The sequence below is a fragment of the Bombina bombina genome, chromosome 2 (genome assembly GCF_027579735.1).
Source record: "Bombina bombina isolate aBomBom1 chromosome 2, aBomBom1.pri, whole genome shotgun sequence".
NCBI classification, from domain to species: domain Eukaryota; kingdom Metazoa; phylum Chordata; class Amphibia; order Anura; family Bombinatoridae; genus Bombina; species Bombina bombina.
In genome coordinates this window covers 778,290,257-778,310,943 of record NC_069500.1, presented here as the reverse complement: position 1 = coordinate 778,310,943, position 20,687 = coordinate 778,290,257, and the positions used below count along the sequence as shown (strand labels likewise).

The 20,687-nt window shown below is 37.0% G+C and overlaps 1 protein-coding gene across 1 annotated transcript in view; it reads right to left on the bottom strand.

Moving 5' to 3' along the window:
* The window catches only part of PIK3R2 (phosphoinositide-3-kinase regulatory subunit 2), a 233,576-nt gene that overhangs the window by 198,039 nt on the left and 14,850 nt on the right, over window positions 1-20,687 (bottom strand). Inside the window, exon 2 of the mRNA XM_053702938.1 lies at window positions 13,024-13,754. Coding sequence (XP_053558913.1) covers window positions 13,024-13,354 — 331 coding nt within the window. The 5' untranslated portion in view covers window positions 13,355-13,754. The remainder of the gene's footprint in view (window positions 1-13,023; window positions 13,755-20,687) is intronic.

Below are 20,687 nucleotides of genomic sequence, written 5' to 3'. Positions count from 1 at the left end.
GAGAACGGCACACCGGGTCTATCCCACTCCTTAGTAACAATTTCAGTTAGTCTCTTAGGTATAGGAAACACGTCAGTACTCGCCGGTACCGCAAAGTATTTATCCAACCTACACAGTTTCTCTGGTATTGCAACGGTGTTACAATCATTGAGAGCTGCTAAGACCTCCCCTAGTAATACACGGAGGTTCTCCAATTTAAATTTAAAATTTGAAATATCTGAATCCAATCTGTTTGGATCAGAACCGTCACCTACAGAATGAAGCTCTCCGTCCTCATGCTCTGCAAGCTGTGACGCAGTATCAGACATGGCCCTAGTATTGTCAGCGCACTCTGTTCTCACCCCAGAGTGATCACGCTTGCCTCTTAGTTCTGGTAATTTAGACAAAACTTCAGTCATAACAGTAGCCATATCTTGTAATGTTATCTGTAATGGCCGCCCAGATGTACTAGGCGCCATAATATCACGCACCTCCCGGGCGGGAGATGCAGGTACTGCCGCGTGAGGCGAGTTAGTCGGCATAACTCTCCCCTCGCTGTTTGGTGAAATTTGTTCAAATTGTACAGATTGACTTTTATTTAAAGTAGCATCAATACAGTTAGTACATAAATTTCTATTGGGCTCCACCTTGGCATTGGAACAAATGACACAGATATCTTCCTCTGAGTCAGACATGTTTAACACACTAGCAATAAACTTGCAACTTGGTTATAATCTTTTTTAGCAAAAACGTACTGTGCCTCAAAGAGGTACTAAACGATTAAATGATTAAATGACAGTTGAAATAATGAACTGAAAAAAAACAGTTATAGCATCAAACTTTAAAACAACACAACTTTTAGCAAAGGTTTGTTCCCATTAGAAAAATAACAATAATTAAATTTGACATAAAAATTACAGAGCAACGTTTTTATTCACAGTCAATATAAAATTCTCACAGCTCTGCTGAGAGAATCTACCTCCCTCTAAAGAAGTTTGAAGACCCCTGAGATCTGTCAGAGATGAACCGGATCATGCAGGAAATATAAGAGTAACTGACTGGAATTTTTTGATGCGTAGCAAAGAGCGCCAAAAACGGCCCCTCCCCCTCACACACAGCAGTGAAGAGAAACGAAACTGTCATAATTAAAACCAAACAACTGCCAAGTGGAAAATAATGCCCAAATATTTATTCACTCAGTACCTCAGAAATGTAAACGATTCTACATTCCAGCAAAAACGTTTAACATGATAAATACTTATTAAAAGGATTAGTGACTTTTAACAGAGTAGTTCCGGTGAAATACCATCCCCAGAATACTGAAGTGTATACATACATGACATTATAACGGTATGGCAGGATTTTCTCATCAATTCCATTCAGAAAATAAAAACTGCTACATACCTCAATGCAGATTCATCTGCCCGCTGTCCCCTGATCTGAAGCTTTTACCTCCCTCAGATGGCCGAGAACAGCAATATGATCTTAACTACTCCGGTTAAAATCATAGTAAAAAAACTCTGGTAGATTCTTCCTCAAACTCTGCCAGAGAAGTAATAACACGCTCCGGTGCTATTGTAAAATAACAAACTTTTGATTGAAGTCATAAAAACTAAGTATAATCACCATAGTCTTCTCACACATCCTATCTAGTCGTTGGGTGCAAGAGAATGACTGGGACTGACGTAGAGGGGAGGAGCTATATGCAGCTCTGCTGGGTGAATCCTCTTGCATTTCCTGTTGGGGAGGAGTTATATCCCAGAAGTAATGATGACCCGTGGACTGATCACACATAACAGAAGAAATATACATTTTCAAGAGTGTCTTCCTGTTTGGATGATTGTATTGATTTATTGATGTGCACCCCGGGCAGCAAGTTTACTGCTGAACTTATAATTGGTTACCATGAGTGCTTTGCCACATACATACATATCTTCTCTCTTTCTTTCTTTCTTTCTTTCTCTCTCTCTTTTCAGCAATGGATACCAATACAACAAAGCAAAATTAGATGATAGCTATAAATTAAAAAAATGTATGTGCTCAGGCTGAATCAAATATTTAAATTTGGATTTTCTGTACTTTTAAGCAAGGAATGTATTCCTTACCACAATCATACTAAAAATGGTACAGACAGAAAATAACTCCCCAAGCCTTGGCCAAAATATTCTATTTGGTAATAGTAATAAGTCTGATGACAGCTGCTTGTTAAATATGGACTGAGTCATAGGCAGGCAAAGTAGTTGATAAATTGACATCCTTGTAAATAAGTCTCTGCAGACTGACTCCGTAACTCAGTGCTTTTGTCAGACATGCATTTTGGCCAATCAATGCAGAGCATTGTGAGCACGTTTTTTTATATGAAACACATGAACAAGCCCTGTCTAACTGTGAAAAACTGTCAAAATGCACTGAAATAAGTGACGGTTTAGAAATCAGTTTGAGCCTACCTAGGTTTAGCTTTCAAAAAAGAATACCAAGAGAGCAAAGCAAATTTGATAATAAAAGTAAATTGGAAAGATGTTTAAAATTGCATGCCCTATATGAAACATGAAAGTTTAATTTTGACTAGACTGTCCCTTTAAGTTCAAAACAACGCCTCCCTTATCTCCCTGAGGGCAGGGGCTACAATGAGAAATTCTAAATGTACATTTTGCAAGAAAACAGTTAAGTTGTTTGCTGCTTTTTTGACACAATGTGTTTCTTTTTATGCTTACTTTGATTTAAACATATTTGAATTTACTAAAAGGAACACTGTTTAATATTTTTTTTTACTAGTGTATTAGTTTTTCTCCTAGAAGAAGAAATGAAAATGTATTTGCAAGTAACAAAACTTAGCCAAAGATTGAGTGAGAAAAATAAAATGTAGGAATGTACAAAAGCCCTAGATATAAATGCACTGCTTTAAAATCAGTGGGAAGAAACAGAGTTAAAAGTAATTTGGCAGGTACACAGCTGCCCCCACTAGAGCCTGTCTGTGACAAGGGACCATATCAGAGCTGGCTTTGGGACAGGAGGGAAACAAAAGGGGAATTATTTGCATGGCTGATTCTCCCTGCCCTTTTTTTTGAAGCCAGCAGCTTGTGGGCCAGGCAGATCAAGTCCCACGACTGGGGAACACAGAAAATACTGGTGTACTGGATAACCATGTTTTGTTTTACAGCAAAACAGAAACTAACCCAACAACCAGAACCACACACACACATATTAGAAAAATAAAAAGAAATATATATCTTTACAAAATAAAAGGGACATAAAATGCAAAGAACAAATAAAATGCTTTACAGAGACTTCTAATAAAATCCAAAAATGTTCTTTCATGATTCAGATAGCAAGTAATTTTAAACAACTTTCAAGGTAGGCTCTGGAGCAGTGATGCACCACTGGTAACTATCTGATAATTGGTGGCTGCTAGGGGTGGGCGATAGTGGGTAAAAAAATACGATTGTGATTTAATCGCAATTTTAACATCAGCACCCCCTGCAACCCCCATAAGCCCCCCTCTGTAACCTACATGAGCCCCATCGGCTCCCACTGTAATCCCGCACCCCTTGTAAGCCCCATAAGCCCCCCTCTGTAACCTACATGAGCCCCATCGGCTCCCACTGTAATCCTGCACCCCCTGTAAGCCCCATAAGCCCCCCTCTGTAACCAACAAAAGTCCCATCAGCCCCCAACCCACATAAGTCCCAGCGCACCCCCCTCCCTGTAACCCGCATCAGCCACAGCGCACCCCCCCCCCTGTAACCCACATCAGCCACAGCGCTCCCCGGTAAGTCGGCCCCCCTCCCTGTAACCCGTATCAACTAAAGCGCACTACGGTAAGTCGGCCCCCCTCCCTGTAACCCATATCAGCTAAAGCGCACCATGGTAAGTCGGCCCCCCTCCCTGTAACCCGCATCAGCCACAATGCAGCCCCCTCTCTGTAACCCGCATCAGCTACAGCGCTCCCTGGTAAGTCGGCCCCCCTCCCTGTAACTCGCATCAGCCACAGCGCTCCCCGGTAAGTCAGCTCAATGTCGCAAAGGTGGGCACAGCAAGTCGGCGGCCCTCCTGTACGTCATAGGGGATGTCAAATAGGGCGGGGCTATAAATTGCATACTCTTGCGGTTTTAAAACCACGGCGATTAATTGCGGTTTAAAAATCGCATCCGCGATTAATTGTGCAGCCCTAGTGGCTGCACATAAAAGCCTTATCATTGGCTCACCTGATGGGAGTAGCGCATTGCTGCTCTTTTAATAAAGGATACCAAGAGAATGAAGCACATTTGATAATAGAAGTAACTTGGCAAGTTGTTTACAATTGTATGCTCTGTCTGAATTCATTAAAGAAAAAATACAATTGTATGCTCTGTCTGAAAAAAAAAAAAGAAGAGAGGTTTATGTCCTTTTAAAGGGACACTGAACCCAAATTCTTTCTTTTGTGATTCAGATAGAGCATGCAATTTTAAGCAACTTTCTAATGTACTCCTAATATCAATTTTTCTTTGTTCTCTTGCTATCTTTATTTGAAAAAGAAGGCATCTAAGTTTTTTTTTTAGTTTCAGTACTCTGAACAGCACTTTTTTATTGGTGGATGAATTTATCCACCAATCAGCAAGGACAACCCAGGTTGTTCACCAAAAATGGGCTGGCATCTAAACTTACATTCTTGCATTTCAAATAAACATACCAAGAGAATAAAGAAAATTTGATAATAGGAGTAAATTAGAAAGTTGCTTAAAGGGCCATGATACCCATATTTTTTCTTTCATGATTTAGAAAGAGAATGCATTTTTAAACATCTTTCTAATTTACTTCTATTATCTAATTTGTTTTATTCTCTTGATATTCTTTGCTGGAAAGCATATCTAGATATGCTCAGTAGCTGCTGATTGGTTGCTGCACATAGAAGCCTCGTGTGATTGGCTCACCCATGTGCATTGCTTTTTCTTCAAATAAGGATATCTTAAAAATGAAGCAAAATAAATAATAGAAGTAAATTGTAATGTTGTTTAAATTTGTATGTTCTATCTGAATCATGAAAGAAAGATTTTGGGTTTAGTGGCCCTTTAAACTTTCATGCTCTATCTGAATCACGAAAGAAAAAAATGTGGGTTCAGTGTCCCTTTAAGATACTTTTAAGTAAGTATGTGTACTGTTTGGCTGGTTTTTAATCTTCAATAAAGTTATTTTGTATGAATGTGTGGCATGTTTCCACTATGATACTATTTTTTTTCTAATTATATCAATAAGAGTAAGGCACTTTCCTGTTGTGCAACATTTGTTGCATTTTTGTAAAAATTGTTACCAATCAGAAGCTCTCTCACAGTAGTGCATTGCTACTCCTGAGTCTACCTAGGTATTTATTCTTTTAACAAAGGATACCAAGAGAAGTAATTTTAATAAAAGTAAACTGAAATCCTTTTAAAATTGCATCATTATCTGATCCATGAGAGTTTCATTTTGTCTTTCATGTCCATCTCTCTGATCACCCCATTCACTGCAGCAAGAACAAGTGAAGCAGGTTAAGTATGCGCCCAGAACATGTGTCAATAGGGTTAATGCATTTCACTATCATAAGCCACCAATCCAGAGCTAGTGCAGAAATAACTCACAGGTGCGCATAGAAAATAATAAGGCAGTGGTGGTTTTGGAACTTCCAGACACAGAAAAGTTATTCCACAGGTGAGAGTTTATTTGTAATTAAACACGATATTGCTTATTTTTTTACAAAATGCTTTATATGTCCATTTAAGATTTAGAGAATGCGAAGATAAGTTTGAGAACATTTAAAGGAACAAAACTGCATTTTCTCAATGCACAATATGAGTTAACACACACAGAGGTAAAGTGATAGTAAAACCTAGTGTTTGTGAAATGCTAGGCTTTACCAGTGGAACTAATAAAGGGGACTTTCAGTCATGAAGTATAAAATACTTAATGCTGAAAGTTCCTTTATTTGTCTGAAGCGTTCTCCCCACTGAGCGCCTCAGGCAGAATGCTATTTTGCTGTGAAGTGATGTTTCCACCTCTTAGCCAATAGCTATGCAAGCCAGCTGGTGCCAAGCTGGATAGCTATCACGCTATTCAGACAAATAAAGGAACTTTCAGTATAAAATATTTTATACTTCATGACTAAAAGTCCCCTTTATTTGTATTTTTTATATATACATACACACACACACACACACGATATAAAAATAGTCTACACACCCTTATGAAATTGCAGGTTTTTAAAATGTAAAGGCAGAATTAAATGTCAGACTTCTTCCATCTGTAATTTGATATTCCAAAAAACAAAATCCAGAGAAAAAAAACAAAACAAAAATCATTATGAGGAACATTTTAAATAAAAAGGAAAACAAACACCCTGATAAGTCTGCACACCCTTTCATAATGGGGACTCTAGCTGTGTTCACAGTTAAAGTGATGGTAAACATGACATGTTTTAAAATCAGATTCGGAATCAGTTATTTTTTTGATGGGCTTTAATTGATCACTTCTAATAAATATGTGCTGTAACTTACTTTTGAATCTAGCTGTGTCATTCTAATAGCCTGCACTCCAGGCACCAATTTTAAACTCATATTTTTTGTGAGCTAACAGTTTAAATTGTTGTCCAATCTAGCAGTATAGCCATTATTTTGTAGCTAGAGCACCAATTGGAGAGTTCAAGCAGTTTGAAGTGGGCGGCCGGAGCTTGGGGTATTAGAATGGCACGGCTAGATTAAAAAAAAAGTAAGTTACAACGCATCTTTATTAGAAGTGATCAATTAAAGTCCATCTAAAATGTTGCTTAGATTCCAGACATTATTTTAAAACCTGTCAAGTTTACCATCACTTTAATCACATTCTAATATTGCCTGTAACATAATAGAATACACGTGCCATCAATGAAAGGGATTCTGATAAAAGGGATAGAAAAGTCAAAATTGAAATATGCACAAATGCATTTCAATTTAAAATACAAGCATTTTTGCAATATACTTCCATTAGCAAAAATGCTTCTAGTAAAAAGTAATTACTGTTTTTCTGCAGCGTACACACATGTCCTGTGAGGGCCTGTGCACCAGTATTCAAACTCAAAGAGTTGAAGATGGTGAGTATTGTGCCATACAAGCCCTCACTGACTCTCAAAGCATATGTGCGTTTGACACAGAAAAACAGTAATACATTTTACTAGAAGCAATTTGGCTAATGGAAGTATAATGTAAAAATGCTTCTATTTCACATTGAAAAGCACACATACACATTTAAATTTTGGTGACTGAAACACAAGGTATGCGTCGGTCCAAGCAGTGTCCGATTCTCAGCGTTCCCAAAGGCGGAAGTGTACCCGTCAAAAGGTCATCCAAGCTCCTCCAATCACAACTGAGTGCCGTAGCAGTGGCGGAACCAAGTCACATAAGCTAGAGTGCAAACGAAACAGGAAAGCAGGCACTGCACAAAGATTCCATACATAAAAAAATCCAAATTTATTTATGTATAATAAAAATCATAGCAACAAAAAACGCTGTAAGCACATAGTTAAAGCTAAGGTGAGGCAGGTAGACAAACACACACGTGTGGCGCTTATTCATAGACATAATGGATACACTTAGCATTATCTATTTAAAGGGGCAACTTGAATACCATATGCTATGGCTTAATGTTAAGCACCAATAGAAAAATAATTAAGTTTAAAACTCCCTCAGTAGAAGTGCTAGGTTTGCATCCACGGACAATAAAAAACAAATATATAATATATATATATAAGTATTAGAAAATTTCAAAACAATCTATATACGATACTGGCAACGCCATATGTTACATAATAACTTTGTAAAGAAAAAAACTATAGACAAAGAAAAGAACAACATCAGAGTTATCCTATTTATCAATGAAATAATTAATGTCACACTCTCAATTCATACCAACATTTTAAAATTTGTTTCCTCCTCTAATAGGGGTGGTGGCTATATCAATGACTTTGATGGTCATATCTGCTATATTGGTAAAATGATACCCATTAAAATGATTGGCTAAAGCCGAATCCTTATTATAATTCTTAACATCCCTAGTGTGTTCACCAAATCTTTTGCGAATGTCCCTAGAAGTTTGTCCTGTGTATTGAAACTGGCATAAATGGCATGTTAAGAGATAAGCAACAAAAGTAGTACCACAATTGGCATAGAAGTCCGTTTCAAACCCATGACCTGTGCAACTACTAGAAAAGTGGTTACCTTCAGATATATGAGAACACATATGACAATGACGTTTCCCACATTTAAAATTACCTGTTTTATACAACTAGTTACGTATGTGGGCTTTGTTTCTAACAACTAAACTGGGTGATAGATTTTGGCCAAGAGTTCTGGATTTTTTAGGGACAAATTTGACCTTAACATGTGGTTTCAAAATATCATCTCCTAACAGTATATGTAAATGTTTTTTTAGAATTTTTATAACAGTATTGTATTGTTGGGAGTATGCAGTGGTAAACACTATAGAATCCTTAAATTTAACTTATTCTCATTATTTTACCCTTCCCAATTCTTTCTATTTTGCTTTCCACTGTACGTTTTTATTTCTTTTCGACATTTTTCAAGAGAATCTTCTGCATAACCCCTAAGTAATAGTCTATTTTTAAGCTCTATGGACTGGGACTCATATACCTTATCAGATTTAGTATTTCTTCGCAGTCTAATAAATAGTATGGCTTTGACTACATGACTAGGATGCTGAGAGGAGGCATGAAGTATCGTATTACCTTCTGTGGGCTTACGAAAGGTTTTGGTTACAATGTTATTATTGATAATCTGAAGTGTTAAATCAAGATAATTAACCTTTTGGGTACTATATAAGCCTGTTTAAAGGAGTTGTTATTTATATAAACCATGAATTTTTCAAACTCAATATCATCTAGGGGCTTCTTAACGATGACTAAAAGGTCATCGATATAGCGGACATATAAGAGGATATTCTCAAGCCAAGGATTTTCAATGAACATACATCAATAACTATCCATGAAAAGTTATCTTCCCACTTTACTGATTCCAAAGATTGAAGTAGTTGAGCACTGTCCCTGAGATAAGACAACTGTTTTTTGGCTAATGGCTGTAAAATTCCATCTAACCAAGCCCCCAGAGGCTCTTAAAAGGAACCCACCCCCGAGACAATAGGTCTGCCCAGGGGATGAAGTGGTTTCCTTGTGAACCTTGGGGACATGGTAAAAGATAGGTGCCAGGGCATTATCCAGTATAAGATTGTTAATATCACTTTCCTTAAATACACCCAACGTAACACCCTCATAAACAAGTTGTTCCAAACTTTTCTTAAAGACATTTAGAGGGTTACATATTTTTTTGTATACACTAGTGTCCATTAACTGTTTATGAGCTTCTAGGAAGTAAGCATTTTTGTCAAGTATTACAATGCTGCCACCCTTATCCGCATTTTTAATGACAATATCCGTATTTTTTTGTAGGGATTTAACCGCTAAATGTTCCTTACAGGAAAGATTAAAGGTGGTAGCATCAGTACTTTTTCTTCTAATTTTAAGATATCTTCCTGCACCATTTTATGATAAGCATTAATAATAGGACCTCTAAAGTGTATTGGATAAAAATCCATATTTTTTGTGGTCGCATTAATTCCTTAGGCAAAACTAAATCACTTTCACCACTATATAAATCTGTTAGGGTGGTTAATGCCTGAGCGTCTACAAAAGACAAATATGTGCTTTCATCAGGAAAAGTAGCTACCGTATTGGGGCTAGTGATCTCAGAATTCGTTTCATAAGATTTAGTTAGAGCAAAAAACCTTTTAAGTGCCAATTTACAAATAAATTTATTAAAGTCGAGAAGTGTATTGAAACTAGAAAAATTACTAGAAAATCCTAAACCCCTGAACAACACTTTGATTTCTTCTTTACTTAGGTTATATTTTGAGAGCTTAATCACACTAAAATTATCACTATTAGTATAGTTAGATGTCACAACATCTTCCAGGTGGGAAGATAACTTTTCATGGGTAGTTATTTATGTATGTTCATTGTATACCTGTATCCCACAACACTTGGGTATACAGGCTGTTGAGTTCTTTCTGGATAGGGAGATGGGTCTAGATAACACTATCAGGCATTTCATTGGAGATGTGTTGAGATTTTTAGTGTCTCACAATTATTTCTGGTTTGATGGTGTTTTCTATAACCAAATATGTGGCACTGCTATGGGAGCAAAAAAATTTGCCCCCGCATTTGCAAATCTTTATGTATCATGGTGGGAACTCACCCATATGTATAGTATTGAAAATCCTTGGCTTGAGAATATCCTCTTATATGTCCGCTATATCGATGACCTTTTAGTCATCGTTAAGAAGCCCCTAGATAATATAGAGTTTGAAAAATTCATGGTTTATATAAATAACAACTCCTTTAATCTCCAATTCACATGCTTATATAGTACCCAAAAGGTTAATTATCTTGATTTAACACTTCAGATTATCAATAATAATATTGTAACCAAAACCTTTCGTAAGCCCACAGCAGGTAATACGATACTTCATGCCTCCTCTCAGCATCCTAGTCATGTAGTTAAAGCCATACCATTTATTAGACTGCAAAGAAATACTAAATCTGATAAGGTATATGAGTCCCAGTCCATAGAGCTTAAAAATAGACTATTACTTAGGGGTTATGCAGAAGATTCTCTTGAAAAATGTCGAAAAGAAATAAAAAACGTACAGTGGAAAGCAAAATAGAAAGAATTGGGAAGGGCAAAATAATGAGAATAAGTTAAATTCCAAATTTAAGGATTCTATAGTGTTTACCACTGCATACTCTCAACAATACAATACTGTTATAAAAATTCTAAAAAAACATTTACATATACTGTTAGGAGATGATATTTTGAAGCCACATGTTAAGGTCAAATTTGTCCCTAAAAAATCCAGAACTCTTGGCCAAAATCTATCACCCAGTTTAGTTGTTAGAGACATAGCCCACATACGTAACTAGTTGTATAAAACAGGTAATTTTAAATGTGGGAAACGTCATTGTCATATGTGTTCTCATATATCTGAAGGTAACCACTTTTCTAGTAGTTGCACAGGTCATGGGTTTGAAACGGACTTCTATGCCAATTGTGGTACTACTTTTGTTGCTTATCTCTTAACATGCCATTTATGCCAGTTTCAATACACAGGACAAACTTCTAGGGAAATTCACAAAAGATTTGGTGAACACACTAGGGATGTTAAGAATTATAATAAGGATTCGGCTTTAGCCAATCATTTTAATGGGTAACATTTTACCAATATAGCAGATATGACCATCAAAGTCATTGATATAGCCACCACCCCTATTAGAGGAGGAAACAAATGTAAAATTTTGGGGGGAAAAAAGAGCTATTTTGGATGTTGAAACCTAAAACTCGCTCACCTACGGGTATGAATTGAGAGTGTGACATTAATTATTTCATTGATAAATAGGATAACTCTGATGTTGTTCTTTTCTTTATGTCTATAGTTTTTTCTTTACAAAGTTATTATGTAACATATGGTTTTGCCAGTATCGTATATATTGCTATTTCTAGGATTTGTTTTTAATTGTCTATGTGGATGCAACTAAGCACTTCTACTGAGGGAGTTTTAAACTTAATTAGGAATTTTCTATTGGTGCTTAACATTAAGCCATAGCCTATCGTATTTAAGTTGCCCCTTTAAATAGAATATGCTAAGTGTATCCATTATGTCTATGAATAAGCGCCACTAGGGGGCGCGAAACGCGTCAGACACACATGTTTGTTTGTCTACCTGCCTCACTTTGGCTTTAACTATGTGCTTACAGTGTTTTTTGTTGCTGTGATTTTTTATTATACATCAATAAATTTGGAACTTTTTATTTATGGAATCTTTATGCAGTGCCTGCTTTCCTGTTTCGTTTGCACACATTTAAATTTTGATCTTTCTATCCCTTTAAATTCAGATTAAAGTCAGCTCTTAGTCTAAGATTTGCTTGAAAGTTTGGGGTTGCATCCTACTGGGTAGGGTTGTGCATTCATGTAACTCATTGTACAACGAATAACGGAAATGGCCGCCGCCAGCTGAAATCAGCTCTTTTTGGAACCGGATTTCTTCTTGTGAAAGTGCAACACACAAAGATATAGATTTTCACAGATATTTGGGAGTTGGCACTTTCACACAAAGAAATCTGGCTCTGAAAAGAGATAAAAAAACGGTTCAGATGGCCATATTCAGCGTTCGTAGTACAACAAATCACACTAATGCACATCCTTACTACTGGGAGAGTCATGTTTATAATAAGATCATTAACTTTTACTGCAAGAATGTAGACACAAAACTAGGTAATTATGGAAACAAAAGTGTCATGAATTTGACCAATGTTTCAAGGGAACATAATCCGCTTCTTCAGAATCCTTAAAGGGACATTAAACAATTTGAGATGGTAATATAAAATGATAAATTGTATATAATAAAACAACTCTGCAATATACTTTCATTATTTATTTTGTCCTTTTTTCCTGTAATTCCATTCTGAAATTGTGAGCTTTTCAGTTCCTGTTAGAAATGGAAGTGCAGAACACTGTTAAATCCAGCACAACCATTGGCTGCACACTCTAGTGACCTATTTATAATTGTCTCTAATTGGCCACAGCAGAGAAGGTAACACAAGTTACAACATGGCAGCTCCCAGTGTTTTATAGACACTAAAACTTTACACTTATTTTGTCACTTTTTAAACAACTAATGAAACTTTAAAAAATACATCTATATGTTAGTCATGGACTAATCTTTTCTTTAAATGCATCATTCTATCTAGCATGTATTTAGTGTTTAATGTCCCTTTAATAAATAAATAAATATATATATATATATATATATATATATATATACATATATATATATATATATATATATATATACACATATACACACACACAGACATACACAAATATTTCAACTTTTTGCAAACAGTCTAAAAAACATATTTATTTTCTACCATCATTATAGTTCTCATTTATTTATGTTCAAGTGCTATTTATATACAGAACACTGTTTTCTCACCTGGTGGATTGGATTGTTCTACCCTTGTAGCTTTAGGAGTGGCAGGCAGGGGGCGCTGCCCTCGTGGACGATGGGCAGGCAGAGACATCCGGACTGGTCCCATAAATTCCACATATGTTCCTGGAAAATCCCCCTTTTGTTTGGTTCTCTCATTGATCCCCAAAATCCAGCCAATGCGGTCAGGATCCTGCTCATCCCCATCTTTACAGCCAAGGGCCAGCAATGCTGCTCTGCTAACTGTCAGAATATCCCCTGGCTCAAGATCAATGTCCTCCTCCCTCTCCTTGGCATATGGATAAAGAGCTCGGTACTGAAAAGCTTCAGCAGACATTGGTAAAGAATACCCTGGCCAGCAGCTTCCACAGGACACAGACTTTTCCGTTTAACCTGGGACCAAAGAGCCTTAGAGCATTTCCACAACCAATGATCCTGGGAAGGATTAAAGTTTCTGGTTCATCATAGTTAGAATTGTTTTCCTAGGCCCCCACACAGCAATGAGTTTCAAGCACAATAAATGGAGTGAACCAGCAGTGCAAAAGGAAAGCAACTTTGGTTGCAAGTGCCTCTTTTTCTAAGTTTGAAGCCTCGGTTCAGCCAAATTATGGAGCACAGGAAGAGTGCGACAAACATAATCCAGGACTTTTCAGGGATCATGCGGCAAAAGTGAAAGTCACAAGTAAATAAGAATTTGTTTTCAATGTATTATGCACTTTCCTGGCCAAGAACGTGTGCTAAAAAAAAGAAAGAAAAACAAAAAAAAGGAGAGAGAGAAAGCCCAATTAGGTTTAAAAATATTTTTCAAATAAAAATGCAACAAACCACTGTATTACATGAAAGGGGTATTAAACAGCTCAAAATTACATAAAAAAATATTTATAACTAAGAAAAAGTTGGTAAAACACACGATCCAATGAAAAAAGAAAAAAAAAAAAGAAAAAAAAAAAAATATATATATATATATATATATATATATATATATATATATATATATATATATATATATAGTTTTGCATGCTTTTCCTGTAATTTACCTCTGTAAATTATGCTTTTGATTTCTACCAGCTACTCAGTAATTGTTTAGAACAGTGCAGGGGCTCATTTAAAAGTCAATATTAAACTTTTTTGACTCAGAGCATGCAATTTTAAATGAATTTCTTTTATCAAATTGGCTGTGTTCTCTTGGTATCATTTGAAAAGCAGTTGTAGATATTTTCAGTAGAAGCAAGGCACTACTGGGAGCTAGTTGTTGATTGGTGGCAACACACGTTGGTCTCTTATAATTGGTCCACCATATAACTAGCAACAATTTTTAAAATAAAGATTTATACTTTACATGTGTATATTTACACACACACACACACACACAATACATAAATGTGTGCGTTTATAAGCGTTCATTATTCATAAAAAGCATACAATTAAAAAAATAAAAATAAAACATAGCAGGCATTATATGCAGGATATAGTGCTTAAGATGTACAGACTCACCTGATCACTACTATTTTTTTATCAAAAAAAAAAAAAATATAGGAGTCTGTGAATTTGTTTTTCAATTAATTTAAAGATATTTTAATCTAAATGCTGGAATCTGTCTAATAACTCTGTGTGGACTGTACACCATACTAATTTGCAGACCTCCAAGACATGTGGACTGACTGTGTGAGCAGATACAAAATATAATTAGTATTAACATATTTTGGACTGCACAGCCTCATATTTGCTGAGTACAATCTCAGATCTATTGTAATATTGTCTTTTACTTCCTAAAACAAGCTGCTATTTGGGGTTACTTGGCGTTACTTTATTGTTGCTTAAAGTGAATGTAAATTTTGATGCAAAAGTGCCCGGTTTTTAAAAATTTGATTAAAAACAGGGGCACTTTAATTCATCAAAATTTACATTTTACTCCTGTTGTGAAAAAAATACCTTTTACTCTTGACAGCAGATCCCGCTTCCTCTGCCTGTCGCAAAGCCGTTTCCTGGGTCTAAAATGAGGAATCCGGCTTCCTCCAATCACGGCGTTGAATCAGACACTGATTCCCGCGGGGGGAAGCCATGATTGGAGGATGACCGATCCATCATTTCTGACGTCAGAAATTGCTTGCGACGACCGGGGGAAGCTAGAGCGGCTGTCATGTTAAAAGGTAAGTATTTTTTCACAACGAGTGAAATGTATATTTTGATGAATTAAAGTGCCCCTGTTTTTAATCAAATTTTAAAAAAAACGGCACTTTAGCATAAAAATTTACATTCACTTTAACGTTAAATCACTGTACAGCTTGCAACTTTTAATGGATGATATATGGAAGGAGGGGTGAGAGATGCAGTTTTTAGGTCACATCTGCTCCATGCAGAATTCCTGACTTCCCCCAGAGACAAAGAAAGTGAGAATTTATAGCTATGTCCCTCCCTATGAATGAAATCCTCCCTGAAGCACAAGAGGCTTTTAACCCCATAGGTATGTCAATAGCACAAAAGGGTTGCTAGACGTATACTTGGCATTTTCTTCTGTAATTGTACCAGGGTTTTAAGAAATATCTGGTCTATAAATGTGCACAATGCTTTACAGCAGTAGAGACAAGACCTTTCTGATGACTACATAAGGAGCTCTGCACATCTAATAGTGGCTTATTGTTCCCCAGCAGCAGACTCAGAACAGCCCTTGTGACAGCAGCACCCCCTTGCTTGGGTGGTTTAGGGACTTCATTGTGTCCCCACATCAATGAATGTAATTGTGACAGAGCTGCCTGATTGTTTGACACAACTTCTGATTAACTGCAAAACTAAAAAAAAAAATTAAAAGCACCATTCCAGTGTATGAAATGCTGATTGACAGGCGTGCATTTGACTATTTCGGGCTGATCTGAATGCTGAAGATGGAGGCCGTAAGCCGCATTCGTGAATTTTTGGAGCCAGATTTATTCTTGTTATAGTGCAACACACTAAGATCTGTGCAAATACATATCTTGGTGTGTTGCACTTTCATAAGCATAAATCTAGTTCTGAAAATTCCCGAACGCGGCTTCCTGGCTCCATCTTTGGCATTCAGATCAGCCCGAAATAGCCGAATGCACATGCTTTATAGATAAGACAGATGATAGAGACAGTGCTCAAGAGAGAAACTTTAAAAATTGCTTGTAATACCAGCTGCAGAGTTTAAAAAAACGTATGAGAAATTGCTTCTTTAAGTTTATTTTTCTACATGAAATATCTGTATTTAACCCCTTAGTGACCAGACCATTTTTCAATTTTCTTACTGTTAGTGGCCAGGGCTATTTTTACATTTCTGCAGCGTTTATGTTTAGCTGTGATTTTCCTCTTACTCATTTACTGTACCCCCACATATTATATACCATTTTCTCGCCATTAAATGGACTTACTAAAGATACCATTATTTTCATCATATAATTTACTTTAAAAAAAAAAAGTATGAAATATGATGAAAAAAATGGAAAACAATACCCACACTTTTTCTAACTTTGACCCCCAAAATCTCTTACGCATCTACAACCACCAAAAAACTCACATGCTAAATAGTTTTTAAGTTTTGTCCTGAGTTTAGAAATACCCAATGTTTACACGTTCTTTGCTTTTTTTGCAAGTTATAGGGCAATAAGTACAAGTAGCACTTTGCTATTTCCAAATCATTTTTTTTTTTTTCAAAATTACCGAAAGTTTCATTGTAACACTGATATCTGTCAGGAATCCCTGAATAACCCTTCATATGTAATATTTTTTTTTATTAGACAACCCAAAGTATTGATCTAGGCCCATTTTGGTATATTTCATGCCACCATGTCACCGCCAAATGCGATTAAATAAAAAAAATTGTTAACTTTTTCACTAACTTTAGGTTTTTCTCACTGAAATTATTTACAAAACAGCTTCTGCAATTATGGCATAAATGGTTGTAAATACTTCTCTGGGATACCCTTTGTTCAGAAATAGCAGACATATATGGATTTGGCGTTGGTTTTTGAAAATTAGAAGACCGCTAAATGCCGCTGCGCACCACACTTGTATTATGCCCAGCAGTGAAGGGATTAATTAGGTAGCTTGTAGGGTTAATTTTAGCTTTAGCATCCTGACAAATCCCACCCCCTGATCCCTCCCTGACCCCTCTCAAACAGCTCTCTTCCCTCCTTCACCTCACAATTGTCATCGCCATCTTGGGTACTGGCAGCTGTCTGCAAGTACCAAGTTTGCTGAAATTTATTTTTTATTATTATTTATTTTTTTTTAACTAAAAAATTATTTTCCTGTAGTGTGACTGCCCCCCCTCAATTTTTCTACCCCCCTCCCAGATCCCTTTCAACATTTATTCCCCCCTCCCTCTCCCCATACATTTGATTGAATATAAACGTAGCGCGCGCACGCACACACAAGCGCGCACGCCCCCTCCCGCACAATTTTGCGCACTTGAGGGACTCAGGAACCGGAACCGAACAGCGATGGGCTGCTTACCCGCCTCCCTGCTATGGCTCCCACCAACGATCGGCACCATTGCTGGGCAATGCAGAGAAGGCCACAGAGTGTCTCTCTCTCTAAATCGGTGAGTAAAAAAGGGTATTGCAGTGATGCATCAATATCAAGGCATCACTGCAATACCTTGAAAGAGTCTGGAAGCGATCACGATCGATTCCACCGCTTGAAACCCCAGAGGACGTGCCAGGCACATCTTTGGTCGTTAAACACTGAAAATATCTTTATTTTAACCCCTTAAGTATTTAAATATGCAGTATATGTAGGGTTACAAACAGGAAAAATCAGCTATATCAAGTGAAACCAATAAAGATAAAAGACCTACTTGAAGAAGAAAAAAAAATAACATTGTGAAACAATAGATGTACAGTAAACACAAACTTCAGCCATCTTCCAGCAGTACCATTGCTGCTCTAGAGTCTACTCTTCAACAAAGAATATGAAAATAACTAAACAACCTGGATAACAGAAGCAAATTGGACAGTTGTTACTATAAAATCACATGCTCTATCTGAATCATGAAAGTTACATTTTAATTGTTCTGTCCCTTTAGAGAGTTAAAAAAAAAAAAAATAACAGTACACTGTCCCTTTAACTATGTGTTTAAAGTCAAGGTTGTGATCCTGAGCCAGTCCACACAAGCTGGATTGAGCCAATCAGGAGCAAGCACACATGAGTAAATTACAATGACTGGCTGTATCCTCCTCTAAAGCATAAGGGAGTTCTGGAACTGCAACTTTTACTACTGGGAGCTAGCTGGTGATTGTTGGCTACATAGATATGCATCTTGTCACTGGCTCACCAGCCCCACTAATGCAGTGCTGCTCTGGAGAAGACTTTAATTATAGATTTAACCCTTTGCCGAGGTTAAAAAAAAAAAAAAGTGTATTTGATTACTAAACTATTGCTTGCATTTTTTAACTTTTATTGTTCTAATTTTCTCTTTAAAGCGACAATGTAAACTGTAAATTGTATCCCCTTTAAAAGGGATACTTATCCCACATTTTCTTTCATGATTTAGATAGAGCATGAAATTTTAAGCTACTTTCTAATTTACTCCAATTTTTCTTCATTCCTTTGGTATCTTTATTTGAAAAAGTAGGAATGTAAGCTTACGAGCCGGCCTATCCTTGGTTCAGCACCTGGGTAGCGCTTGCTGGCTACATTTATTTTGTCATCTGAAATTGTTTAGTATCCCCACCTATACTGAAAACTTAAAAATACATAAGTAATGGTTGTAGAAAAGCTATCTAAACAAGAATGTTTATAAATAAATCACTCACTCAGTGGGGGAGGTGTTGGACACAGAGGTACTAAAATGTTTATTTTCCATTGTTCCAAATAAAGGTCTCACTGTAGATATGATAAGGAGGATCTTGTTGAAATAATAAAGATAAGCTAATGAGGTTTGCTCTCCCTGGAAGCTCAGCCCATTTCATTGGGTTGTGGGTTCAATTAAGAGAAACTGCTATTTCATATATAAAAATAAACACAAAGGAACAATTTATCCATACATTTTATACTTTGCAGCTGGTATAACAAGTCATTGGAAATGCATTAAAGGGAAACCAATTTTACAGTACACAATCCCTTTAAGCAACCAATCTTTTTTCCCCCCATCACATTTTGCCTCTGAGGCTTGTATTACTATAACAAAAAAGCATATAGCCCTTGTCTTATATAGCTGGGAATTCTATGTGAATGTTTATTGGGCTCTGAAGCACGAGGGGTGAGAAAGCTGCTGCATAGAGTTAGTAATGGCGGAAATGGGAAGCTTAGGGGAGAGATACAGCTGTCAGTCTCAAGCCCCTCTCTTTCTATGAGTTATTGCACTTTCTGGGGCACAAGCCCAACTTTTTAAGCTCAGCCGGCAGCTGCTTTTATTGATGCCAGGTTTAATAGTTAGAAATGAGTTATTGTTCCATTTTGGATCATAAGCTGCTTTGAGTGGTGGCATATGGTAAGTTATAGCATTTATCTTTTTTTTTACCTAAATATGAAAACTGCAATAAACTAGTCTATGCAGAACCTCACTATTAATACAGTCAAACAAGTAAAGTGCATTTGTTGTCCAACGTTGCAGAGAATTCTATTGCATGCTGGAGAGAGAAGGAGAAACACTTGTATTAATAAGCAACAGATGTGCGCTCTCTCCCATGAGCAAAACAAGCTGCCATTTTAACCAGATTCCTTTAACCTGACTCTGCCAAATGGGTCCACAGCAAGGATTAACTTCTCTGACTGACAAGTATTTTATAATCTGCAACTAACTTGTTTTTTTTATTCCCAGTTAGACACATGCATTTTCTATAAAACAAAGTGCAAAAACCCTGTTCTCAGATGTTTAAAAGATAGCTACAACTCATGGTGATCAATGACAAGTCCTTTTATATAAAAAAAACGGTCTCAAATTAGGTTGTAGTTAGTTGGGAAGAATGCAGTAGATATAGGGATTAAAAAGATTTGCTTGGAGGATCTATTGTACATAGCTGTGTTGCCCATGCAGCAGAGAAGATTAAAAGTGATATTATTATTATTATCGGTTATTTGTAGAGCGCCAACAGATTCCGCAGCGCTATAAACAAAGGGGGAGTACAACAAAACAATTATATGGTAGAGGGCCCTGCCAAGAGTCGCACTGTTGTAGTCAGCTCTTAAGTAGGTGATCCACAAACAGCTGGACTATTAGGCTTACATGCTAAGGGGGTTCAGGGGATTGCAGTGGAGGAGAGGAACTGGTATAAAGAAAGGTTAGCGTAGGTTGTATGCATCCCTGAACAGTAGAGTCTTTAGGGAGCACTTGAAGCTTTTAAAACTAGAAGAGAGTCTTATGGAGCGAGGCAGAGAGTTCCACAAGATGGGAGCCAGTCTGGAGAAGTCCTGTAAACGGGAGTGTGATGAGGTGACAAGAGAGGAGGAGAGTAGGAGGTCATGAGCAGAGCGAAGGGGACGGGAGGGAGAGTATCTGGAGACAAGGTCTGAGATGTAGGGGGGAGCAGTGCAGTTGAGGGCTTTGTATGTCAGAGTGAGGGTTTTGTGTTTGATCCTAGAGGCAAGAGGAAGCCAGTGAAGGGATTGGCAGAGAGGCACAGCAGATGAAGAGCGACGTGTAAGGAAGATGAGTCTGGCAGAGGCATTCATTAAGGATTGTAAAGGAGCTAGGCGGCAGGTGGGGAGACCAG